General features: G+C 41.3%; 1 protein-coding gene across 1 annotated transcript in view; it reads right to left on the reverse strand.

The window, feature by feature from the left end:
• Positions 1-21,010: 21,010 nt before the first annotated feature.
• The window catches only part of MEMO1 (mediator of cell motility 1), a 29,113-nt gene continuing 22,544 nt past the window's right edge, over positions 21,011-27,579 (reverse strand). Inside the window, exons 8-9 of the mRNA XM_036380151.2 lie at positions 24,571-24,675; positions 21,011-23,270 (exon numbers count right to left, since the gene is read on the reverse strand). Coding sequence (XP_036236044.1) covers positions 23,139-23,270; positions 24,571-24,675 — 237 coding nt within the window. The 3' untranslated portion in view covers positions 21,011-23,138. The remainder of the gene's footprint in view (positions 23,271-24,570; positions 24,676-27,579) is intronic.

Genomic DNA, 27,579 nt, shown 5'->3' on the forward strand with positions numbered 1-27,579 from the left:
AGTGTTTTGTGAACTATTCAAGGTGTGGGTCTCTTCTTTGTATAGTGCATGTTCCAAGAGCTGACAGATTTATGTTTTGCCAGAGGTGCACCTGGGTAGACACAGTAACACTGACTGTTTTACTAAGTAAGGAAGGGAAGTTTTCCTGAGTCGTGCTGTAGAACTTGCAGCTCTGTCTTGATTGTATTTCTGTTCAGGAAGTAATTCCAGGTTGTTTATTGGTGTTTTGAGTCTTTTGATCAATGTAATCTCTTTAATTTTTATGTTCCTTCCATAGACGTTATCTGTTCTTTTGGCAAATTCTTTAATGCCTGACCTTTTACTCTGGGGGAGTGATTTGAAACACTCTTAGCTAGATGCTACATGGAAAACATTTGGAACTGCATCCTCTCTGATCAGTAATTTAGCCTTGGCTGATGTTTGGTAACATCTTCTTTCCAAAGAAAGGCAGTATAACTTATGGTGTTTCGGTGCCATGCTCTTTGTGGCCCATTTGACAGGTTTTATTGCAATGGCAAATAATTTATTTTCCGTCCTTATTGTCTCTAACAAAGCTGTAGATAAGAATTTGGACTGAGGCTTCATAGCTCATGTTTTATTTCAAACATTTTCCTCCCATGACTTTCTATGACTCACCCCATATAAAGCATGTAATTGTGGTACTGTTGGAATTTCTCCTAAAGAGATGGATTTCTTTTGAGGGATGGCTTCTCCAATTGGGCAGTATTGAGAAGTAGGAAAGTGAATAATCATTTTCTGTAAGCAGCACATGAAAGTTTTGGGATCCACAGAATAGCACTATCAGTCTTTTGATGAACCTTAGGAACTAGCAAGAGTACAAAATAGCAAAATCAGTCTTATGGGAGGTGTGGTATGACAAAGTTTGGGGTAAGTGGTCTGGGCTTGAGCTCCCAAATTTTTGCACCAGCTTCCTTCTGCTTTGCCCTAGGCTAAAGTGTGGGACACAGAAGGCAAGTGTCAGTGTCAGGAGCCTGGGAGTTCTTCTTTGACCCACCATGTGAATTGACACAGAGAGGAAACCATGGCAACCACCAAAATGCAGCTGAAATGTGAAGAGTGGATTATTGCATTATCTCACTAACAACAGCAGGCAGCTGAGACACACGGGAACACAGGCTGGGTTAGGCTCAGTTCATCCTAAAAGGCTTTGTGCACACACAGTTTATCACAAAGCTGTGTTTTTGTGATCTCTCTCCCTCCCAACATGAGAGTGAAGCACCTCTGTTAAAGTGTTATCTCTACACAGGAATTCTACTTCTGAAAGCAGGCAGAGGATGAACGACACTAGGCATAATGAATGGAGTTTTCCCACACCTACTTCCTTAGCATTCCCAGCTGCAAGGTTCCAATTCTCAACTTCAAGCAAAACCATTCTGTCCTCACTAAATCTTCCAATTTTTACCTTATCTTCCCAACCCCTACATTTTGCACAACGTGTCCAGAGGTGACTCATCAGATCTCACCAAGATCCTGGCAGTATCTCAGCTTTGGACATGCACGGGCTGGAGTGGAGCTGCTTCTCTCCACACTGATCCACAACTCAGGCAGCTCCCAGTTCCCAGGGTGGCACCCAGCACTAATGGTTTGCCTCTTAAGATTCACAGGCTCTGTTACTTAGCCTCTTTATTAGGGTCATGTGAAAGACACTTGGGGAAAAGTTTTGCCACTTAGTTATCACCAGGCCTTTACCCTGAGACTTGAGGGGAGATGGACAAACCTCCAGGGAATGAGGCAGTGCAGAGTTTTGTCTATTCCTTGGCTGTCATCTTTAGTCCAAGACTCTGAGACTACAAATTGTGTGGTTTGACTGTGAACTCTCATCATTCCTCCTTTGTTCTCAGTAGGGTTTTGTCTCTGGAGCATTCAAATTTTGCCTAAAACACGTGAGGTTCTTCCATCAGTTTGACTTCTATTGATGGTGGACGTCTTTCATTATGAGCATCAAGGGATCTCGGTCTGTATTCCAGGTGTTTTTGGAGTAATATCTGCATTTTTCTCCTGTGTTTAGTTATTCTAAATTACTTAGAAAATGAGGGCTTGGCCCTCACTGAGTCTCTTTTTAACTGAGGCTTAGTAAAAAATATTGTGAAATTGCCTTTGTGGTTTTTCCATTTTGCTTGTTCTTGGCTACATCTGAGTGAGCAAAAGTGTTTGAAGCAGGTATCGGGAAAAATTGGATTCAGATGCAGATTAAACTTTTCGCTCAAAAATATGCAAAGCCTGACATAGAAATTATTCAGATAATTTAGAATTTTTCAGGGGGACTAGAACAAGAAAACCTCAGCCTGACATCCTGAAGGCTGGGTGAGAGTAACCTCAGAATGATGCAATCTCAGCAAACCCACAAAGGGCAAACAAGGTGGCCTGAAGATGACAAAATCAAAACCAGAGGGGATAATTTTAAAAGGTGTAGAATGGAGATGGGAAGTTATCAATTGATTAAAGGAAATTTCCATTGGAAAGATATTGGTGGAAAAAAAATGAGCAAACTACATATGGAAGACAAAGAAGGTGAGTATTAGTTAAGATAGGTTTGACAAGTATAAATAATGTTGAACTGGTTTGCTTTCCTTCTGCAACAGGAATAACATACCTTGTGGAAAGGGCAAAAGCAAGAGTTTCCACATCCCATGCATCTAGCCAGGCCTTCCTCAGCACTATTTCATTTGCTACTACCCTTTAGGGAAGCACAGTTTGGATGGCTGATTCTCTGTCTTTCCTAATATAGAACCATGAGGAAGCTCGCAGTGCTCCATAGTAAATTCTGATTACTGAAAATACACCTACTTCTCTTTGCTGCATTTCAGAAACCCCTTAGAGGTGGCACATCCAAAGCCTGAGACAATACTTTCCCAATCACTGGTTCACACAAAACTACAAAACTGGTGGCACACATGACCACAGAGGAGCCCCTGGTGGCCACTGCTCAATGCAAAACATACAGAGGTGGTTTCTACAGAACCTCATCTCAGCCTGTTCTGTCTCTAGCTAATGAGCCAAAAGCACAGAGGCCCCTGGAGTCATAAATCATAGCTGGCAATAATCCAAGGGGAATCAATAAACTAATTGAAGAAGTTGAACTCATATCAACACTGTTTGTCTGGTGACAATAAAGCAAATACCATTCTTATAAAAGCAAGACTACAGACTCCAAGACATAAGAAATCACCATTCTGCTCTACTCAGTGCTTGGCAACAGCTCATCTGGAATATTCCTTGTGGTGGTCTGGCTTTCATCCCTGCAGATGGAGAAAGGCAAGGAAAAAGCAGCACAAATGACTAGTGATCTAGAAAATACGACTTGTGAAGGAAGATTGAAGTAACTGGGTTCTCAGACTGAAGGAAAATGATATTTTAAAAGTCAAGAAGTTCTTTTATGTCCTTAAATATGTACAATGTTGCTTTACAAAGGAAATAAATAAACCATTTCCCATATTCACAAGGAAAAAGATTAGGCTTAATTTACTGCAAAGGACACTGAACATAAACATTAAGGAAAATATTACAATATTAAGGGTTGCAAGGTGGAGCCTTTGGTTTCCTTAAGACTGCAGGTCTTTGAAACATGAGTCTGTCAGGAAAGGATAAAATACACATCATACAGGCGATGGATTTTCTGATCAATCCAATTGACACCAATGGCTTGACTGGTCTCAGAAGTCTCTTTCCAGCCTTTATTTCTAGCAGCCTGTAAAGCTGTTCAGCTTAAGCTAAGATAATATCTAATAGCAGATTTCAGCCAGCCCTTTTGTCCAGGTATCTCCAGTTAAAGAGACAGCATAATTTACAATGAGCAGTTTTTTATAATACTGATTTGCAGTACTATTTTGCTTGAAAACTACATAGATGGGATGGTAAATCCAGATTGTAGCTGCTATTCTATTTGCACCTGGGTTACATTTCAGTTATGTATTAAACTTTTTGTAACTATGTCCATTTTTACCATTACAGATCTGCTTGTAAATCCTTATGTGACTTGAAAACCTTGACTGAACTCAAACAACATAGTACATCTGAGTAGATTTTTTAGTCAAAAAAATTTGTTGCCCCACTGCTCACATACATCTGATTGTTTATGTGCATGCTGAAAAGCACAGACTCCACCACTGATTCCCTAGGGATTCCTTTCTCCAAATGAAAAAATCTTGTTTTCCATTATTCAACCCATTATTGATACACAAATTATCGTCCTTCTAATCCCTTGGCAATTTAATTCTTTTTGAAAAGTTTCAAAGGAATCCGAGTCACATAGTGACTTTTCTCTGCACAGTATGAGACCTTTCCCAACATACCACATTCATCTCTGTGACTACTAGTCTTAGTCTGTGCCATGACCCTGAGTAGAATCAGGATTGCTGATCTGTTTCCTGGATTAAAAATTAGTCACACCTATCATCTTCCATTCCTGTGGCATCACAGCTGAGGTATTATTCCCAGGTGGATTACATATCCAAGCAGTAGATTCATGACTCAATAGCTGAGTTACAGCTATCTTCAGAAACCTGGTCTGAATAGCTTCTGGCCCTGCTAACCAGACATTATTCTTATCAGCACTTCTGAAGTCTTGTTTACTAATTCTTTAGTTTTCGGAAGTTTTTTTGCCGTGAAGGAAGGTCAAAATCCAGCACGGTGAACACCAAAACTTTCCTGCCAACCTTATTGCCAGGGCCTACTACCTGTCTTACACCTCAATGTCATGTTTCTTACACCTCAACATCATGTTTCTCCCACAGACTGCTGGCTGGTTTGTTAGGGTAAAGCACATCATGCTGGGTCTGACACCTCCAGAGAAATGAGTCTGCCACAGCTCCATACCTTGGGTCAAGCCAGTAGTGAGGCTGGAGATGCATTCCCAGCAGGTACGGGCACACAAAGCACTCCAAGTCACTGAAATCCCTCCCTTTGCCCTCCTCTGGTTCCTCCTCTAGGCATCTTGTCGTAAGGTACGAATAATTCCAAACTGCTTCTCCCATAATGTGTCCTGGAGCTCAAGACAGGGACCCCCTGCAGATCAAAGAGGTTTGGAGAGCTGCCCCCAGTGACATTCTGTGATGGGTTTAAACTCTGGACACAGGGGCTGAAGTCCTCTGGGGACAGCCCCAGGAGGAGCCTGGAGAAGTTCCTCCCTCATTCCTTGATTTGGATTCCCACTTGCCCTTGGGCCTCAGTGATCCTCACGCTTCTGGAGATGGATCTTTGGTGCTCTGATGGTCCCTGTGATGGGCCTGGGAGGACCTGGGCAGGGTGTTATACATCCCCCAGCCTCTGTGCTCCTCTCTGGGTGGGCAAATGAGCCTTCATTACATAACCTAACCATTTCCTGCTTCTGATGTGTTTAAAAATATTTAATACTAGCTTTTGCCTCCCGTGACTTGCTCTTGAAAATCTTTTATCTGAACCAACCATCTAACCTTTTTATGTTTCCATGTTTGCCTTTACATTGTCTTTATCCCTTGCTTGAAATAACCTTTTCCCCCTATTTTTTTTTTGGTAAACTTCTGTTAGCTTCTGCTGGTTAACCAAACTGACTTATTTGCCTTATCAGGGGTCTTTCAGAGTTTTTATTCATTCGAGAGATGCATTTACTCTCAATTTCTAAAGTGGTGTCCTTAAAGAACCTCTGGATTCCAATAAGCATATTATCCCAGCTCCTTTTTAATTCCTTATCAAAGAACATCTTCATTTTTTCATTAATCTCTTCTAGAAATAAAAATTAAGTCAATTTTGTGGAGTTTGTGTATGTGTTTGTCTTTTTTGTTCCTGCCAGAAGGCTGGATTTAATACATTATGAGCTCTTGTGTGGAGTTCTATGTAAATAGTTACCCACTGAGCCACATGCCCTGCTGTGTCTTTGCTGCAGGTCCTCTAAGGTCATGCATACAGCATGACTTTAATCACTTTAATTAGTTTGTAACACCACTGAAGAGGATGGTCTCCCCTCTTCTCCCTGCTGCTGCTCCTTCCCCTCTGGATCAGGAAACAGAATTCAATAAAATTGTGTGACTCTTCAAAGTTCCATTTGAAGCCTGCTGCCTTTCACTTTGGGAACAGCGTGTAAAGCAGGGAGTTCAGCTGAGTAAAGCTCCAGTCAGCTTCCTTTCAGGTTTGGCTGGGGCTGAAAGTGCTGCCAAGAGTAAAACTTCAACAATTTGTCATAGGCACAGCTCTCATCCAGTTTCTTGTCCCAGCTTACTGCAGCCCCGTCGGGCAGCGTGTCTTTTGATTCCTCACTTGCCATGCTTGAGCAAGAGGGCCTCTACTTGGCTCCTGAGAAAGCCAGTATAAAAGTAGAGGAGGTTTTCCAGGAAGAAGTTCACCACCTGTTGGAGGAGCAGCCTTTTGCACTTTTTTGCAGTTCCAGGGAAAGGTTTTGGCCTCTGCAGCTGGTAATATTTTTGAAAAGAGAAGGAGATTAAAAACATCACGCTTCTTACCACCTTTGCCAAAAGCACTTGAAAACAACTTCAAAGAAGAACATCTCCCCTCCATGCACAGAGTGCAAAACATCCCTTTGTAGGGAGTCAAACCAGACCAATGAAATGGGGGAGAGACATCTTCTTTGATCATTTGTTGCTCAGACAAACTCGTGGGTAACAGTTTCTAGGTTAATTAAATGTTACTTTGTACTGACAAACTGGGCTGGTGCTAAAGCCTCAGGATTTGTTTGTGTGGCGGAAAGCTTGTACTCCCTCATAGTCACGGCGTAAACCACAAACCTTCCAGCCTAGTAACACGCAAACATAATAACAAACAGCAAGATACAAGACCTGACCTCTTGGCTTGGGTACTGGCTTTGGGGAATGAGCTTCCCATGTCAAGAGTTGGTTATCTTCTCAAAATCCATTTCTCTTCTTTCAGGAAAGAAGCATGCATTCAGTTTTTATAAACTTTCCCATTTTTGTTTTCTTTTTGTTTGTTTTTCAACTGCTCCCTGATCAGGCTGGCTCAGTTAACTTGCTTTCCCTGCAAAAAGGAAGAAATGGGGAGGAGGGAGAAAACAAGTCTTGCCTACTCCTTTTATGATTAGGGGTAAGAAAAACTAGCATGCTATAGATGGAGGGCCCTGGTTGCTCTATGAGTTTCCCACTGCCTTCCCATGTCTGTACATCAAGTCTTGCAAAGCTGAGTGATAGCACAAAAACCCCACTGTCATGGGAGAAGCGTTATTTCCATGTGGTGCTACTTATCTCAGCCTATCTCAGCTCCTGTCATAGCAGAACAATTAAAGCAGAAGTTCAGCAATTTCTTGGGCAGCCCTTCTTTACTTGTCCTTTATTCTGGGAGGATCTTCTAAAGATTTCAAAGGGCTTCAGCTTCAGGAAAGAACAGAGCTCAAAACTACCCTGTGGTGCTGTGGGTGTCAAGCCCCTGGTGACAAGCCCAATGAATAGCCTCTGGAAAAGTGTTCTTTCTGCAGGGACACCCCAGACAGCACCAGATGCTGCACTGCAAATACTGATTAATGTTGGGCATCAGCTCCAGAACAGATCCAAATACCCAGGTATCCATATTTGCTGGCAAATGGACACCAGGGTCCTAATTTCTGATAAGTGCATATGGTGGAGTACATGCAAAGTGACCTAGTAAATGCAGGGCAGTCCTGCTCACAGAATTGCCAGCTACACTGTACAAAAATGACACATCAGGCTCTTTCTTTATATAAAGGCGTTGGTTTTAAAATAATTACATTTTAAAAATACCCATGTCTTTTTGCTTGTTTCAACCCTTTAATAAAAAACAAGTAACAATTTCAAGCTACTCTCTAGTTCATGACAGCTAGAATCTGAATTACTACTTTTAATCAGTTCTGGGATTGTCCTGTGTTTGCTGGGCTGTGCAAGTCAGGCTCTAAGAGACCCTCTGGTAGCATGATAATTACAATAAAACGCCTTGGTTCCATGGAGCACACCCTTGGCAGTGGAAGGGCAGATCTGTTTGCAAATTTCTTTCTAAATAGCTGTTGGATTTAATTCTCTTCTGCTTCAGTTATTTACATTCAGGCAATGTGTGCCTCTCCAGGGATGGGCTCAAGCCTCTCCCACCAGCACAGATAGTCTGGCTTTCAGCCTGACCAGCAAGGGCCATGGGAAACCCTGAGAGGGGTTTGGCCCCACCACAACACAAGATTTCTGTTGTCTTTGCACTTGGGAAGGTGCAGAAAGCTGACAGTGCAGCTTTCACACAGGGTCTTTTCTGACTGGGCCACTCTCTTTTAAAGCATCTGGGTGCTTTGGGACACTTTTGAACTGGCATTTGCAGAGACAAGAATTGCAAGTCAGCTTTTAATTCACTGTGTGGGGAATGAAAGCCTGCCAATGCTGTAACCACCATGTGTGTTTTTGCTTTGAGTCACTGAGCTCAGGACATGGGTTTCAGTGGAGGTGAAGTGCTGGTAATTTTTACTATAAAGCTGATAAAGGTAAAATGTAGGCTGTGAGCATGTGGCCAACCCCAAAAACCAGCACTCAGTTACAAAGCACCTGTGCCCTGCCTCTCTGAGGTTTCTATCAGGCCAGTTTTATTTCAAGGTAATAATTTTAAGTATCTTTCACATGGTCAGGACCCTTGGGCAGAGGCAGCGCAAATGCAGCTCTCCAGAGCACAGAAGAAGAGACCAGGAGAGAGGAAGTATAACTCAGAAGGCCAGCAGAGCTCCAGTCTGTGTTGCCAGAATTATTCTTGCTTTTCATCCAAAGACTGGAGTGCAATGTGTAAGCAGACCTGCCCTCTGCCCTGAAAGCACTCTCATCCCTCAGCTACAGGCTCTTTCTTGCTGATATTCTCTGATGTGGGTTTGAACATCCTCCAGCTGAGAAAAGCTTAAAAGGCATGTGTCACATTTTCTGAGCACGTGTTCAAACCACTAATGTAAAATTTAAGCACCACCACCAGTGCCCTTTTTTTTCCCCCATTTTTGAAGGATGCAAAGAACTTGTTTGGTTCTGAAAGGCAACACATTAGCACTAAGCCTCAAAAGAGGACCCAGGTTTGGGTGACCACATTCTGGAGGAAGGGACTCGGTCCTGACCTTTCTCAATATATCTCTTGAAGGCAAATTTTTGTAGAGGCACCCTAACCCATAAGATGCCTGGTTTCCAATCCTCTTTAAAGGGTGCCAAACCTGATCTGTCTCCTGTATCAAAAGCATGAGCTTCAGGTTCTGGTTTCCATGTCAGTAGCCCTGAGTGGCTGCTGCAGCCTTGAAGTCCCACAGCACCCTCAGGACTTCAGAGACAGTGGTGCAGGCAGGGTATGGTGGGCCAAGGATCCATTTTCAGCTTCCCAGGTTCTGTGGTGGACCATTCAAGGATCCACTTTCAGCTTCTCATCTTCACAGAGCAGCCCCCTGATGGCTTCCCCCCAGCATCCAATGCAGACTAAAGCTTGGCTTTGAACTTTGGAAATATTTCCTCTTGCTGCTAGGGAATCATAATAGAGCATTTAAAAGGAAATAAAGAGTGATTTACAGCCTTCAAAATTATGCAGCTGAAATGTAATAGAAATTATGCTTCTGGTGTCAGATAATTCACGATTATAACACCACCAGAAAAACACGTTTAATGAAATTATGCATTTAATAGATTGCTATTGCATAGCAAAATTCTGATTAGTTTCCTTTTTAATAACTCACCTAAGAAGTTTACACACAGATTGAAGAGGCTAACCTCACCTGGCACCTGTCATGAAAGAGAAAGCATGTTTTTAATGCAAAGCAGTCTTGTCTAAAGACTTACTTTCAGAACACTGTTTTTGTAGGAAAAAAAAAAGTACCATTGCTAAGAAAACCTTATGTATTGTCATTCTAAATATAAATCTGCTTTCTGGAGGAATACTGAGTAATCTGTTCTGATCTTCAGGATGAAATAATATTCTTACTTTAGCACAAAACAATACTCAATCCTTTCACGGTCCAAGATAAGACAATCTTCTTGTCCATTGCAGACAGAACTTTTCTAAACGAACATTAGAAATATTTTTTTTTATTTCAGGAAAATATTAAGAATCATATTTCTCTTTAGATTGAGTACTTGATGATGTTAAAAGAAGAATATATAGTGGATGAATTGTTTGCTTGTCACAATCCAAGTGTGTTTTATTCTCTGTGTATGATATTACATCCAAATAACTTTTCAGATTCCCTGACCAATGCAGCAAGCCAGTCAAGGTCCCAAAAAATTCATGTGTATTCACCAAACAGGTCACCATGGGACTGGGATCATGCTGTGAAGATGGTAAAATCTATGTTTTATTATATATTTCTGTGCAACTGTTATTTGCATGGCCTCTCCTGCTTTTATAATTTTCCTGAAGCTGATGCCTGCCCAAGTAACGCTGCTCCATGATCAGCTGGACTGATAAAGCCTGGTTCCACGTGGATCCACCTCCCTACTTGAGCCATGCTGCAGACTTTCTAGAAGAACCCCATCTCCTCCTCCTCCTCCTCTCTTCTCCCATGCTGCAGGCTTTGTGCTCAGCTCTCCCCCACTGCCTTCTCCTGGCAATGCCCTCAGCACCCCAAACTGCTGGGGCAGCCAGCAAGAGCTGCAGGCTTTGCAGCAAGCAGGATGAGGATAAAGTTGTTAGTCTGATGAGAAGCAGAGATGTTGTCCATCAACACCCCTTCAGGAACTGCACTGAGCCAGGCACACCCAGATCCAGAATGTCCAAGTCTGCCTTTCCATGAGGGATGCCCCTCCTCAGACTAGAGAGTGAGAACAGGCTGGTATCACACCTTCCTCCAGCACCAGCCAGAGCCTGGGTAAGTTTGTCTGTGAGGGACACTGCACTTCGTTCACAGCATGTTTTGTCCTCAGAAATATTTCACAACTAAGAAAGGAGAAAAAGTATTCATGCCATGAGCTCTGTCTGCAAACTCTCTCCCACTTCTTGGCAGTGGAATTTATTAGTGGTGCTTTGGCACCATCATGCTCTCCCAGGATGAAAAGATCAGTTGTTTTAGTTGTTTCCAATTAATATACAACTTTAAATAAATTTTCCACATAAATTAGATTTTTACACTCTACAGTAGTGCCAGATGGACAGAGCCATCTGTCAGAGATTAGCACTCACTAAAGAACAGCTAGTATTAAAAAAAATAACAATAATGTAACATTCAAAAAAATTTTTGCTTTGTACATTGGTTGAACAAACAATTGCATGTAAAGCTGCTCTTATTTTTAAAGATCATCATTTGTGAATACTTATATAATACTTTACTGAATTTGAAACAAGAGATTGTTGGATGATTAACCCAACAGCTTGGGGACATTTCTGAGGGTATCTGATCTGGAGTGATGCTGCATAAAGAAATTGAAGGACTAGAAACCATACAGCCATCATAAAGCCATAGGCAAGTCGTGGATTGCTGCAAGAAAGAGTGAAGACCTGAATAAAGTATCCTTTCCTTTGAACTGAGAAGAAGAACTTGGATAAAAGTTAGCAAAAGCATTGTTGAAATGATGGGCATTGCCCTTACCCCAGGCTCTCTCCTGGAGTTCTTGGCCGTATTTTTCTCCTTGCTGCTCCACCAGCCAAAGCTTTGTAAGGCATCACAAGTCCAAGCCTTGCACTGATCCCCCTTGGCACACAGGGCTGAGGGAGAGGCCCTTTGGCTGTCACAGCCCACTCTGGGGCCACTCTCCTTGGGCCACTGCAGTCCCCTCCTGCCATGGGGACTGCTCCCCAGGGCTCCCCTTCCATTTTGCCAGCCCTGCAAGTGCTGCCTTGCAGAAGGTGCCCATCCAGCAAGGCAGCAGCCACAGGGGTGCCGGTGCTGCAGCCAGCACTGGGAATGTTATTCTCTGTGAAGGAGAAAGGCAAAAGGAAAAACCCCAGCTTTCCAAAAGCCCAGCCTGCCTTTTCAGTGGGAGCAGCCCAGGGCAAGACCTTCCTGGCACCAACGTGTTAAAGCAGGTTTGGCTTGTTAGGTGCAGGGACTTGTGCAGTGTCTGCACGGTGTTACACTTTAAGTGTAACTTAAAGTTACACTGCACTGGAGGTGGGACTTGCTGAACCAGGCTGTCCTTTCCTTCCCACATTTCTACCACTTAAATCTATCAATGTCAAATTTGTCTAATTTTTTTTTCTGTTTCTACTGCAGGGTTCAAGTTGTGATTGGACAGCTGACAGAACTGCCATCAAAAGACTGAGATTTCAGGGTGCTAAAAAAGGAGAAAGCTATATAAACTTATTTTAAAAGACTATTTCAATAATTTAAACATTTTCAAACTGGTTGCATCTAATGAAATTCCCCATAGGTATTTCCACCTGGTAGAAACTACCTGAGAGCTGGCTGGGGTTATCTGAGAATTTGGGGTGGGTGACCAATGTCCCACAAAACTGATCAAGGGCAAATGGAGAGATGAGTTTAATAAAGGAGGGACAGAGAGGCAAGACAACTGCAGACCAGTTGGCTGAACTTTAGTACCCATAAAAATACTGTAAGAACAAAACAGGCAACTTGCAATAGACAAAAGGTGCCAATCAGATGAGTGATGGCAAATAGAGAGTAAGGAGGAACTAACATTTCAAACCTCTGCAGGTTCCTTCTGTGAGAGGATAAAAATGGAAACTGTCATTCTACATAAGCAATAGATGTGCTTTGACTACAGTAAAGCTTAAGGATTATCTTACGTGAGGCGTTATAGGGGGAGTCTACATGACACCATTATAAGGACTGTTCAGAGCTGGTTAAAAAACTTGCTTCTAAGAGTCATTGCTACTAAATTTCTTGTTAAACTAGAAGGGTGCATTAAGTATGGATTTCACTGAAGCCAGTCTATGGTACTACACTCTATCTTCATTAACAGATACTGAGCTCCTGAAATACTATTGATAAATTTGAAGATGATGGATAGGGTAGAAGGACTTCTAGTATACAGGAGACAGCCTAGGAATTCAAAATGATCTAGCCAAACTGGAGAAAGTATCTGGAAAACAGAAGGCAGTTCGATAAGGACAAGAAAAAGTGTAAAGCTGACACGGGCTTCTAGAAGAGCAGACATTTAACAAGGCAACACTTTGGCTATGCAGTTGTTCTGTTGAATTTAGGTGTCAGTGTGTGTCACAGTGACTTGTTGCTAAGGAAGGGGGAGCATCATCCTGGGTCACACCGTGCAGCAGTGACATATGTGAAAATATGAAGTTATACTCCCCCACATTTGGCACCAGTCTGGTCTCAGCACAAATGAATCATTTTGGATGCTCCAGTTTGAGCAAGTGTTGACCAGCAGCCTGGAGGAAAGCAGCAAGAGCAACCAGTCATGATGTAGAAAAGGATGGAGAGAATTGGAGCTGTTCCTGACAGGGAAGAGAAAAATGAGAATAGATACAATAAGGTTTTGACAATTAAAACCAGCAGCTGGAAAGGAGGTGGAAGAACTTAGCAAGTCTGCTGGGATCGGAAAGCAAATAGGATTAAATTATGGAGAAAAGAGCTGGACCCAAATGCCTCTCAGAAATGGCAGCAAAGCCCTGGCAGGACCACACTGGGGGGCTGGGGATCACCACACCAAAGGTTTTCCACAAACACAGCGGGGAATCATCTGCCACAAGCAATTTAAGCTTGGGCAACCTGAATGAGAGATGGGTGGTGGACCTCCCAAATGTCACATGATGTAACACTGCTATCTCTCCAAATGCCTGCAAGGGCAGCGAGGCTGGTGAAGAGTCTGGAACACGAGTCCTGTGAAGAACAGCTGAGGGAGCTAGGGTTGTTTAGCCTGCAAAAAAGGAGGTTCAGGGGGGACATTATCACTCTTCACAGCTGCCTGACAAGGGGCTGTAGTCAGGTGGGGTCAATCCCTTCTCCCAGGCAGCCAGAGACACAGTAAGAGGACACAGTCTTAAATTGCACCAGGGGAAGTTCACTCTGGACATCAGAAAAAATTCTTCACTGAAAGAGATATTGGGCACTGGAATGGGCTGCCCAGGGAGGTGGTGGAGTCCCCATCCCTGGAGATGTTTAAAAAAAAAGACTGGATGTGCCATTCAGTGCCGTGGTTTAGATGACAAGGTGGTGTTAGGTCATAGGTTGGACTTGATGATCTCAAAGATCTTTTCCAACCTAATTAATTCTGTGGTTAGCTGTGTAAAGACCCAGACAGATAGAGTAGAGGTCACTAAGGTCTTTCTGCTATCAAAAGGAAGTCAAGTAGCATGGTTTCTGCTATAAAGATGAGGAATCTCAGGCATAGATCCTTGCTTGGATGAAAGTTCAACATTTGGTCAAGCACAGAGCTGGGCAAGAAGGCCAGTAAACTCTCATACAGAACATGCAACTCCATCACCAGGGATCTGGCAGAGCAATTGCCCAGCTTTGGATAAAATGATCAATCAGGGTTTATTTTTGTGCCAATGTCATGTTGCTTAGAAAAATATTCAAGAAAAACATGGAGTTTTGTTTATAGAACAGATTAGAAAAGGTTTAATTCCTTTCATGAGGTGTAGACATAAGAGAAACTTGGAAGATTTCATAGTCTTTCATTTACATGTGAAATTGATGTACCCCTCTTACTCTTTAAGGGGGTCTTTTTCCTAGAGGTACATTTCATCCTAGAGTTACACACTGCAGAAGGTGAGGTATTTGTCTGCCATGCCTAAAGGAAGAGAGTAGCTAAAATAAGACCTAATTCTTCTGATCTATAGATGGGAGGCCTGAAGAAGCTTTGATATACTCTGAAAAATCTCAGGAGGGCCAAAACAGAGAGCTACTCCCAAAACATCCTTACAAAGCATATTGAAAGCTTGTGATGAAAAATACCCCATGGCAGTGGCTGTACCAGCACCAGCACCTGACTGAGCTGTATCAGTGACACTGAACCCGGCACATCAAGGGTTACAGCTATCCCACCTCACCTCTGGACACTGTGCCCAGTATTACTCCCACAGTCAAGAAGGACATTAAAAACTGGGGGAAGCCCAGCAGGTTTGGGGGTGGGGAGGGGGGTACGTGCCCCAAGATGGTTATAGGATTGGAGACCTTGACACATGAAGAAAGGCTGAAGGGATTGGGTTCATTCAGCCTGGTGAAGTGAGGGCTCAGGGGGATTCCATTCCTGCCTTCCAGTGTTAGATACTGAGAGATGATGAAGGCACTCTCTTCACCAGGATTCACTGTGATGGGCAGTTCAGTCATTTCAGGGCAAATTTTGTCTCCAGGCACAAAACAAACTTCTCCTGGGAGACCAGCTAAAGGCTGGGACAGGCTGCCTGGAGGTGTGGTGGTATTTCCCCAGATGGAACATGCAGGGCTGTGTTTGGCAATGCCCTAGATCACCTAAGGCCCTGCTTCCAACTCACACAGGTCCAACCACATTTTCTGGCTCTGGTCAAGCTGGGCTTTCCCCCACCTGAGTTCTTGTTTCTATCAGTATAGCAAGATGCTGGAGAGTCCAAGGCACACTGTCTCTTACCCCTGTTTTACCTCTCCTCCTATAAGGGTACAGCACTGCACTAGCAATAGCCAGCATCAAGAGGGCATCTTTAGCATCCTGTCAGCTACATCCTTGCAAAAAAACCATAAACACAGACACAGTAGCTACAGTGCCCATTTCAGCACACACCTTCCTGCTCCTGGACAGACAGCAACAGCAGGGCTAGGTCTGCATTCCTTGGTAAGGACTAGTGATGGCACACTCTAGCACATCAGCAGCTGCCAGGGCCCAGGTGCTCTCCAGTGATAAAAACAACCCAGCATGGAAAGGTTATAAAAAAATATAAATATAAAAAATATATAAATTTCAAAATTTCTTCACTGTTCCAGTTAGAGACAGTTGGGGGAAAAAAAGAAGTGGATGTTCTCTTTTTTCTTTTCTATTTTTGTCTTTTCCAGTGTGACTTTTTGGACCCTCACCTTCTGACTTTATTCTGGAATGCTGTTTAAGTATAAATTAAGCTGGATCTGGCCTGAGATTTCTCTCTCAGATAAAGATGAGGTTAGCTAAAAAACTCTGGTCATGGAAAAACTCATATGTCAAGAAAATCAAGATGTGCTTTAAAAAAATTAAAAAACCCCAGCAGCTTGACTCCTATTCTTTTTTAGTGAGCAGAAGAATCTTATAAAATTAACTGAAGATCAGATAAACAAAACTTCTGCTTAGGGCTAGACAGCATGGACATTTATCTCCAGATATGATTTGAGTGCATCTTCTTCATCTCTGCTTTTGTTCCACTGCATGGGCAGCCAGCACCCTCCTCCCACAGACTCTCCACAGGTTACAACAGCTGAGACCTGCCTCCCTCACCACTTTCTTGAGCAGTTCCCAGTCTCCTTAAGAATGTGAAGTTTGATCCATCTCCCATTGACTTCAGTGAGAGCTCAGTCAGATGCAGAGGTATTTTTGCAAGCTTTGAAAAAACAAGTATTTGTGCAGATGTAGGATGCTCAAAGATATTCGGCTCAGTGGGCATCCCTCATCTCCATGGGGGGAACCCTCCACTTGCCAGGCTACACCAAACACAGGGACCAGGTCTTGGGGTGCAAGGGTGGGACATGCCAGAGGATGCTCACATCCCTCCTGCTGTCCCCAGCTCAGGCAGGACAACAGCTCCAGCTGCCCTGTGAGCCCATGATGCCAAAACCCATCACACCCTGGCCACCACCTTTTACAGCAGCAGGAGCACGTGTTGAACACTTTCCAACTGCAGTGCCACTTACAGCAGAGCTTGGGAGAAATCCTTCCCTCACACAGCTTGGAACCCAGGCTGCCATGTTGTCTTGAACTGAAGAACAGCCTTCCTGAAACACCCCACAGACCAAGGGCAGCAATTTGTGCAGGACTCACAAAACCTGGACTGCTTACAGCAGAGGCACAGTGGAAGCTGTGCCATTGCTTCTCCTGGAGTGTTTGGTGATGAGCTTTTTCAACTGAAACATTTACACATAACAGATGCTGTTACCATTTTTCCTGCAGGTTGTGACAGAGGTAACTCAGTAGATGACTGTGGGAATCTATAAAATGAAAGGGTTTTGGGAAAGCCGCAAAAGGCAGCTGTGATTGGTCAAAAAACTTATAAAAGTAAGTTGTAACATTAAGTTCTTAGTCTGCTGCCTGAGATGTGAGCTGATGGCATCTTCCCATTGTCATAACCATGTAATGAGACTGATGCTGGAAAATAAAACAGCTCAAGGCACGTTCCTAGCAGTCCTGTCCCATTTGTAATTTGTACGTAGCCCCTGGCCAGCGATAGGTGACGATCTCCAAACTAACTTATAATTAACAATTTGCATTTAAAACACATAGGCTGTTGGAAAAGGGGCTTTTGGATATGGGCAAGAAGCTCAGGACAAATTAGAAAAGGCAGGACTGTATCTGATATTTCTCACATCACAGCAGCTGCTGCTGCTGCTGTCAGTGCCGGCGGCTGCGCTCCCACACTGACACCTAGCGCCAGCCAGCCCTGCCCTGCCCTGCCCGGCTTCTCCTGCTCCTCGCACTCACACTCGGGATGGCTTTTGCTTTTTCTTTTTTAAGTCTTGGGCAGCTGTTTGGGTTCCTGCCGTTTGGATTCATTTTTTTCTTTAAAGGAAGATGAGACTGCTCACGTAGTCTCCATAAAGGAGATTTACACCTGCCACAACATACCTGCTTTCCACTTAAATAGAATTATTTTATCCCCATCAGCCCAGTGCTTTGCAGTTGACTTGGAAATAATGCATCACATTGCCCTGCTGCCTGTCTGGTGGATAGAACCCTGAGCCCATTCCAGAGCTATGTGCTTACAGACAACAACCAAGATAGTTTATTTCAGAACAGCTTGAAAGCAGCATTTGGTTACATTGCAGCTCTGCAAACAGAAAACCACTCCTTACAATGCAGCAATGTGCTTTCTCCCTGAAAGCAGTTGTGAGGCCAGACTGCATTTCCAGACCACCCCTTTACAGCAGATATCTTACTGACAGATTCTTTGTAACACCAGCTCTTTGGACTGCGATCATAAAGAAAAATCAATTTTACCAGTAGAAAATATGCATGAGTTCAATACTTATGCATCATAGCAGAGCTAAAGGGCTCACTTTTCAAAATCTTTATAACCGTTCTGGAGACAAATGAAAAGTAGTTGAAGTCTCAGCCAACAAATCCCAGGGGATAGTTTTCCCTGCCCACACAGATCAGGAGCCCAGACAAGCCTCTGTGGCCCAGGCACTAAGATGCCAAAACTCCACTTTCTGCTGCATGAGTTCAGCAGAAAAATAAACACCTTTTACCAAAAAAGGGACTTCATAGCACTGCAGTTTTCAGTCTTGTGAAGTTACAGTCACAGGCCCAGGAAAGTAATTTCTCCCTTTTTAAAATCTCACTAGAGGAAAAAAGAAATCTGAGAAGTTTAGGTTTGTAGAGTTCTTAGTTTGATATTTAACACAATGTTTTATTCTTTCTGTCATTTAGGTCTTTGTCATATACAGAGCAGATATTAGATCACTCAAGTCTAAAGTTTCCTTACTGGCTTCCCTTACTGCATAATTTGAGGCCCTGGCTAATTTTTTTAATGAGATTTAAACACGACTACTAGAATTAGTATATATTTTTGTTTTCCATTAATAATAAAATAATTTGGGCTCCACAAGCTTTGAAAAAGTTATCTCAAAGTGTTTATATAGAATACATTTTTATATCAATCAAAATTACAGGATTGAGAAAATTATTTAAATTATCTTCTCTTAAATCCACCAAGAACCAAACACGTCAGCTTAGAAGGGAGGTAGGGAGGTCCATCTGTCACCTTTGTGAAAAGGCAGAGATGCCTCTATTTACCTTCTAATCCTAAAGATTTCAGCATAGGATTCTCACCCTGAATTTCAACAAACTGAGCTCTACTTGACAAGATACCTCCAGCATGTCTCCTCTTTGATGTAGCAGTACCAGGCTGCCCACCAGTGCACCTGACTGACAGCTGCACTGGACAGTACTTGGCAGCATGTCAGCTCCCAAGCAGGGTGACAGAACAGCTGCCGACATCAAACTTGAAAAACAACCGTTTCCTTCTCCTCATTTCTCTGCCCCTTCCAAAGAGATCCAACCAACACACCCTCCTGCAACCTGCAAGAAAACAAACAGACATAATTGCTTTCTTAATTTGGATATATCAGTAGCACAGCATTTCATTCCTGGGGCATAAGCAATGGGAGAGATGCCTCAGACCCTGGCAGTAGGGAATGCACATACTAAATAGGCACCAGAAAAGACATGAAGAAACAAACACTGAGTTTTCAGCTAATCCTGGCATAAAATAACCCCCAAATGACATTAGGTATCTGCGAGTTGTCTGTAGGGAGAAATTGTTTACAGAATTAGGCAAAATCAAATAAGGAAAAAAAATGAAATAAAACAAACTTTAGAGACAATAGATTGTGCATTACTGAGAGAATAAAGTAATTTCACCCCTACAGACTATTTCCAAGTCATGTTTTGCAACCATCTATTGAAAAGGCCATCTGGCTACACTGAGGATCCTAACCCAAAACATCTCAGCTTTGACATGCACTGGACCTCCAAATTCATACTTGGTCACACTAAAGATATTTTCAAGGCTAACTTTTAGGAAGTTTTGCCAATGATGTAGGAAGGCAAAGGGACTGTAAACACTTCTCCAGAAACACAATAGTTCTGGCAATTTTTTGAGAATGGATCAGATGTTAGTTAGCACAACTCAGCCTGAGGAAATAGCAACAGCAAATCATGGTGACCATTTCAGAGCCAAGCTTCCTTTGATGCAGATTTTTGTTTTTCCTGAGGGAATAAAGGGAAAATTAGAAACAGGAAATGGAAAAACCCTACAGGTACAGAAACAACAAGCTGAAGTACTGTGAGACTGTGTGCAGGTGTCAAACACCCTCCTCTCCCTTCCCCCATTTTACTACTTGACATGTCAATCCAAAATTCCCAAGTAAAGCCTAAAGGAATATGCAAGACTCTTCAGACACAGCAACAAGCCCCTGACTGGGAAGCAGTGAGCAAGAACTGTCTAAAAAATTGAAGGCAAACTCAACACTTCTCAGGGCACTGAGAAAAGAGAACTGCACTGGAGTAGAAGTCCAGCTTAAATGAGAACACTGGATCAAAGCCACTCCAGTAGTGACCTTTAAAATAAACAAATACATCCAAACTGTCATTACAACTTGACAAAGGCTGAGAGCTGGAGCAGCTACACCCAACCCACCCCATGCCACAAGGGTTTCAAAGCAGGAGGTGCTCCCCATGTCCCCAGAGGCATTCACTGCCCCACAGAACGATGCTGCTTCTGCCTCTGCTTCCTCCTACTTCTGCTGATCTAAACACAAAGCAGTGGCAGACCTCCTGTGCCACTTCAGTCTGAAAAACATTGAACTGAAGAACTGAAAACTCAGTAGATAGTATTGAAAAAAAACTTTTTAGGCAGTATTTAAGAGGAACAAAATACATACAGCTCCTTTGTGAACAACATGAGAACAGATAAACAGAGGAGTATTTTAATCAACTATGTCATACAGTGAACATTTCTCTAAAATGCCAAAGTTTTAAAATGAGAATCATGTCCCTGGCTGGATTTCCTGCACCAAAAGAGTGGTGAAAGCTCAGGCATCCTATGCATAGAAGAAATCTCCAGAGAAGTGAATAGGACTTAATATTCAGTATTGTCTACATCAGAACTTTTTGTTCCAACTTGCTATATACAAATGTACATTTAAATTAGAATAAAATGTGTGGTATAGCTAAAATAATGAATTAACAGTCTTGAGTGAAGATTTTTCAGAAGATTCTGCTTTTCCTCCTGACACATCTTAAACACACCAGGAAACAGAGCACTGAAACCAACTCCTTCCAAGCCCACCAAAAGGGGAAAAAAAAAAAAAAGTGAGTTCTTTTGAAATCAGGTATTTCCTGCTTAAAAAAAAAAAAGCTTTTACAAAGGCTTTTTGAGTTACAACAGGTTTCACAAAGCTTTAAATTCTCTCTGAGTGGAGGATTTCTGAACTGTCATTGCTGGTTATTACTAGTAGGCACAGAAATTCCCATTTTAATTAGAAACTTTATTTTGAAATACATTATACAATTTACATGTGAAGTGTTTTCAAGATAAGATATTTAATAACATTATGCTGAGCAAAATGGCTGACCAATTTCCTCAAAGCTCTTCCAGTTATGGGCTTTTTTCATTACAACTATCTTACAGAACTAAGATGCAACTTAGGCATTTGTATTCAGAAGCTAATTACTATGTTTACCTTAGGGAGAAAGTATATACTTAAATGTTCCAATTAACTGTATGTTTCAATAATGATGTTAAGCATTTGACGTAAGACTGAAAGAAACCCAAGCCCTAATTAAACTTGTATTCACCAAGGATTTTTTAAACAACCTTCATGATCAAACTACTTTGTTCATAAGGCACAGTCACACAAGTATTTACAAAGACTGGCTACCAATTCAGTTTTACCTGCACAGCCCTCTTGCTGGTCTGTCAACAGTAATCTGAAAGTTGTTTTCCCTGTCTGCTGCTGAGACTTTCCAAGAACAAGGCAGAGCAGTAAGGCAACTTAAAGAACAGGCATGCACAGGAGTTTGGCATTTGGGATGGATTTTGAACATCTGCAAAGTAGTTCATTTTATAAATGGAGCATTCACCTGCTATTATTAAAATGGTGCCCAACTGTGATAAGATAAATAGAAGTGATGCAAGCAGAGGGTATTTTAATAGAAATTAACAAGATGTCTGGTATGCTTTCAGCTAAGACTTTGCATGCAGCAATTCCCACAACTTTCAGAGATAATTTAAATTTAATTCTGAAATTCCCCTCTGCCACTTAGAAAAGCTGAATGTACCAGGAGGTTTCTTGATAGCAGGTGAAATATCAAGGAATGAAATCTCCATTTAGATAATGAGCCAATACTGCATCCTACTTTGCATTTCTTATTAGAACAAAAGGAAGTCTTTGGGAATGACAACTGAAATAATTACATCATTATTTTGGCTGCAAGAAAGTTCAAGAACTTTTAACATGGGATGTTTAAAAAACAATTCTACCCACAGTCAAAGAATAAAAAATAAAAATGGGGAGAAAGAGAGAGCCTTACCTTCCCCTTCCAAATAACCTCTGAGGAATAATTGCTTGAGATTAGCACTGTATGGCTTCTGTGGCCTATAAATGCCAGATATATACTCTAAAAATTATCATTTTCAAGCTACTGCTTGTTTTCAATTTTTAGTAACTTCAAACAAAAATACTTTGTCTGTTTCATTTGAATAATCAAACTGAGCATAAAAATCATTAAAAGTGTATTGCTGATACAAATTTGTATCATATACTAAAAGATACTACTTCATAGATTGTTTGTGAAACAAAAAAGATTAGACTATACAAAAAGTTTTCCAAATTCTTTTGCACAGCTGAACTCATAGTGCAGGTTTAAGATAAAAATCTGTAAATGACGTTGTCAAAAGATGTTGAATACAAAATACATTCTGAAATATTTTACAGAATGGCTAAATTATCAAGCATAAGAACTGAGGATAAAAAATGTTAATGACAAGCAGCCACATACAGAACACAAAGCAATAAGTTTAAATCAGACTATTTTGGTTTGTGTAGCCCTTTATTAGCAACTAAAATAGAAGATATCTGTTGTACATCACGGGTAGTAACTGACTATACTGGAGTTTTATTATATTCTAATACAGAATCATTTATAAATGCGTTGTTTTCCTTTTTTTCTTTTATTAAAAAGCTTCCACCCCCTTTTCCCCCCTTTTTCCGTTTACAACTTGCAAAACTATTCTGAAAGCTGAGTATATGTGCACAGGTCTGCAAAGAGTGCAAATTTAGGATATGGTAAATGCTTTACATGTCGTATTTTTAAGGACAGTCTACCACCATGCCTTCATAGCCATTATCATATAGAAAAAAAACAACTCTCACAAAAAGCTTAGATACCAGTCTTCCTTCCATTGTCCTAAACAAGAAAGCATTTTTAAATGAGTTGAAACTAAGGAAGGACTACACCTACTAGAAAAGAACAGAGTTCTATTAGTTTGAGGTTTCAGTATACCCAAAGACCAGGGACTGTATCTTTGTAAGGGCTAGGCTGGGACCCCGAATACAGAGTGTGTGCAGGTGCCATCCCTGAGCATTCAGCAGTTCAGTGGACCATAAGTGCTCCAGCTGCATAACTCACTGAGCTGTCTTGCCAGTTTCGACACTGGCTCGACTGAGCATAATTCAAAAATGAAAAGCTCATATTCATTCCATTCTTCTGGAGCTCATTGATAGCCTGAGGAGAGAAAAAGAGCTGTTTAAAAAAAGGTATCAGTGAAATTACATTTCCTAGGTCTCAAAGGTCCTTGCACCATCTCTCACAAGCTCATGATATAAGCAGCTCCCAGTAACTAGAGGATGTAGCCTATTTCTGTGCTCTTTCGTTCACTGACACTTCCCCCACTAAACCGTGTACATCCGTGCAGTTCTCTAAAGCAACACTGAACCTTCCAGGATACCTCTTTTAGAAACAATGCTTTCAGTACATTGGGGAATTTATACAGAAACACAGATGCAACAGAAAGAAGCCCAACACTATTAACACTTTTCAGATTCTATTTCTTCCATCAAGGAGAAGGGAGGTACAAAGATAATTTATTAAAGCATGACAATTAGCAAAAGTGAATGAACAGAACTTAGCTGTGATTCACTGCAAAACTAACAATTATCTGAGGGTAAGAGTTCGGTATATTTGCAGAATTGTCATAGTACTGAACTTTGCTACATGCATCACTAGTATTGATAATGTTCATACAAACTTTTATGGACTCCACTTTAAAAGGTTCCTTTCTACGTTCTCCATTCAGACTACATTCCCAGTGAATTAAGTTTTCCCTATTAAAAAAAATAACATGCTTCCTGTTTCATTGAATTACAGTAAAAATACAGTGAGATTCACTCAAGCAATATGACAAATCTGCAGCACTCCACCACTGCTGTAAAGCAGCTGCAACCAAATTTAGACAACTAAGTTAAGCCAGGCTTATGTTTGCACTGCATCAGCAAAGCAGAATATGGTAATCAGAAAGTAATCTGAATTCTAACTGCTGTTAATTTGTGAGTCAATGGTGTTCTGCACTAAGCCTCTGTAAGTATATCTCTCACCATATTTTCAAAACTCAAAACCACTGCCAGACATCACAAGGCACTCACAACAGCTAGCTAATAGCAATATAGAGAAAATAAATACACGTTCATAAGTGCTGATTCAAAAAAGTACATACTTCTTCAGGGAGATGGATTAATTTGTTCATTAATTTAGGGCCAAGAGAAAGTGAATGATTGCATTTCATTGAAATTCAAAAGGAATGTGATATCTCATCTCCCTTAGGGAACAGAAAACCCTCAGTCCTTTCAAGAGCTTACATTTGTCTACATGCAAGACACGAAAATCAGAGACCAAATTGAGAACACTTAAAAATAAATTAATTCAAGGCTTAACATTTTAGAACTAAGGAATACTGCAGCAGTATTGTGTTTTACAAATGCAAGCATTTTCCCAGAAGCCGCATTCTTCAATAAATCAAGTTACTTACATTTAATAGCACTCCAATAGGATGTCTTCCACATATTGTATTATGGTATTTCTTCAAGTAATTGCTAAAAGATACAGGATCTAGCTGCTCTATAATGCTCATACCCTGAAAAAAAATTGATAGCAATAATTACATTACACATTCACAGGAAGGTGTTTATACATCATCTATTTGTTACAACAGAGCAGGAGGAAAAACCCTCTACTTTGTACCAAGGATATCAAAGGAATCTCAGCATGTGAGCTCTAGCTTGTAGTCATCTTGTTTCCATTCCTTGCCAAACTAAAAGTGCAGGACCTGTTCCAGAGTTGTCATTAATCCACAGATCTGTGAAGTTCACATTAAAAAAGTTCTGAAGACTAGTTGATCCCCACCATCCAAGACTGCTTTACTTCCATAAGATTTGGTACAGCTATAACCAGACAAATTTACTAAAAGGGCAAAGCAGGAAGAAGTTGTGCCTCCATCTGCTCTCCCTGGTAACAAAGTTCAGGGCCAAGCACTTGTCTGGGACTTCCAGATGTCCAAAAACCCTAGATAAAACAAACACTATCCATGTGCAATTCACATGCTTAACAAGTGTGATGTATCCTGGACACACCAGGCATGCAAGGCAGTTGATCTGGGCATGGCCTGGCCATTTGCTCAGAGCATAAAAACCAGATCCAGGAAATCTCTAAAGCACTATCAAGGTGGTGCACAACAAAAATGTAAGAACCAGCAGGTGGTGCTTCCACTTTCCAGGAGAAAGTCACACGTATACATTCCTTCCTCCAAGAAGAGTGAGACCCATGATCCCATGAAGTCATGCTGAGAATACCAGCACACATGTGGAAAACAAAATCTTACACATATACAAACATTTGCATTCTTAAAAGCAAAAAGAATCCTACAATTCCAGATACAGTCTACTCTTATCCCATCCCATAAAGCAGATCAAACACTATGAAACTAGTATAGAAACAAGTCTAAATCAATTATTGTCTCAGTTTTATCACGGGTTTGCTCTTTGGCCTGTATTAGACTCCATCCTCATCTTTTTCTCCTTTCTCTGAAAATTATTCCCTTCACCAGGGAAATAAGCTCCAGACACTCACTAACTCAATAAAATACATAGTTATGCTGCTTCTTTTGGTGAAACAATAAGTTCTTTCTTAGAGACTAGAAAAAAAATATATATATGGGAATAACTGGAGGTTGATACCAGAAAAGGAGAAAATTTCTTCTATGATTCCTGCATTTGTTCCAGCTCTTTCCCCTGCTTTTGGGTGATAAAAGGAGAAGCCACAATGCAGGAAGCAGTCAGTCTGAAGTCTCCACCTCGAGAGTGAATTTTCCACAACACTCTGCAAGGGCGTTGGCTGATCTGGCACATATCAGCTAATTATTCAGGCTGGATCCCAGCTTACAATGGAGGAGCAGAAGATTCCCAGGAGAGCTGGGAGAATTACTAACAGCAACAATAACCACAACCCTTGTGTACTTTTAAACAGAAACAGACATATGATGAATTCATAAAGAAACACGTTTTGTGGAAAAACAAAACCAAGCTAAGTTGGCCAATTGGTGGTAAGAACTCAGTTTTTCTGGAGTCATGGAGAGAGTGTTTGGACCCCTGGCCAGTAATTTCAGCTGTTAATCACTCCAGATCTACAGAGCCTAAATGAGTGCCAAAAAAAATAATGGTAGCTATTCTCTAACTAGCAGTGATTACATAGACACCGTTGCATTTCCAAAGTTTCCAAAGCATATCTTTCAACCATCCATTTCCTTGTAGATTGTACATGTCAATACACAGCTAAAGAAAGCAGAACTAAACTTGACTAAATACTCAAGTGAAACTAAAGATGCATAAGGCACTTACTTAGATACTGAACAGCTCATGAGAATATATTTTACCTTTTTGTAAAACCCTTTCATGACCTTTTAAAAACATGAAAATAGCTGCTCCATTGAGAGACTCACTTTACAGCTGTAAATCACTGGAACATACTGGGCAGAGGCATTTGAGCATTTGTCTCAAATGAATGGACATGGATTTATGAGAATGCCAAGTAAGCTTATTTCAATGCACAGTTCAGCACTGCAAAACATTTACAGCTATGCAGCTCATCCCAGAAAATGCTAACGGAGTTCCATACATCAGAGGCTGGAGAAAATCTATAGGGAATTGGTACAAACAGATGTCCTATAAGCATTAGGTTGTACTGAACTCTTCAATCTTTTGGATTTAAAAATCATTGTGGCAGAGGAACAAAGACTATCAACCTTGTTTCTCAGTCTAAAATGGTGTTGAGGAACAAAGGAAACATTTTTGCCAGGTTGTGTTTTACAAAAAGCAGAGGTATATGAAGCTAATAATTTTCAGTATTTGAAACAACTCAGCTAGGCATGGCTTAGAACAGAGTTAAAACACATAAAACCCACATGGTACAAGTGTAAGCACAGTTTCACTGTTTATCACATAGTCATTATGGCATCAGGTAGAAATTGCATACCTTAGTTACCCAGATACTGTTAATGGCATCTACAATATCCTAGCACAGTGCACTTAACATGATTACAAAATTACATTTTCAAATAATATTCCTTAATAGGATCAAGTATCTACAAGCCTACAAAAAAACTTTAAAAATAACAACCCCACACATATATCCCAAAACAAACAAACAAAAACCCAATCCAACAACCAACAGGCTCATTTTATACTATATGCCAATAATGCTTTGTTTGGCTGGTCATGTAAAGTCTGTTATCAGTTATTTCAGCTGTTTTGTCACACTTCAATATCTAAACTAATTGCACTCTAATGGAAGTGGAAACAAGACTTGGTCTTAGTACTATCCAGCCCAACTATCTTTGCATGTGTGAGTCACTCAGCCTACATGACAAACAATCACCAGGAAAATTACTGTCGAGGCACAGAAGAAGAGAACAGGGACTTGTGCATCCAGGCAGAGACTCAATCTTACATTATGCCCAGCCTAAGAAGCCTTCCCAGGCTGGAGC

The sequence above is a fragment of the Molothrus ater genome, chromosome 3, assembly GCF_012460135.2.
Source record: "Molothrus ater isolate BHLD 08-10-18 breed brown headed cowbird chromosome 3, BPBGC_Mater_1.1, whole genome shotgun sequence".
Classification (NCBI taxonomy): domain Eukaryota; kingdom Metazoa; phylum Chordata; class Aves; order Passeriformes; family Icteridae; genus Molothrus; species Molothrus ater.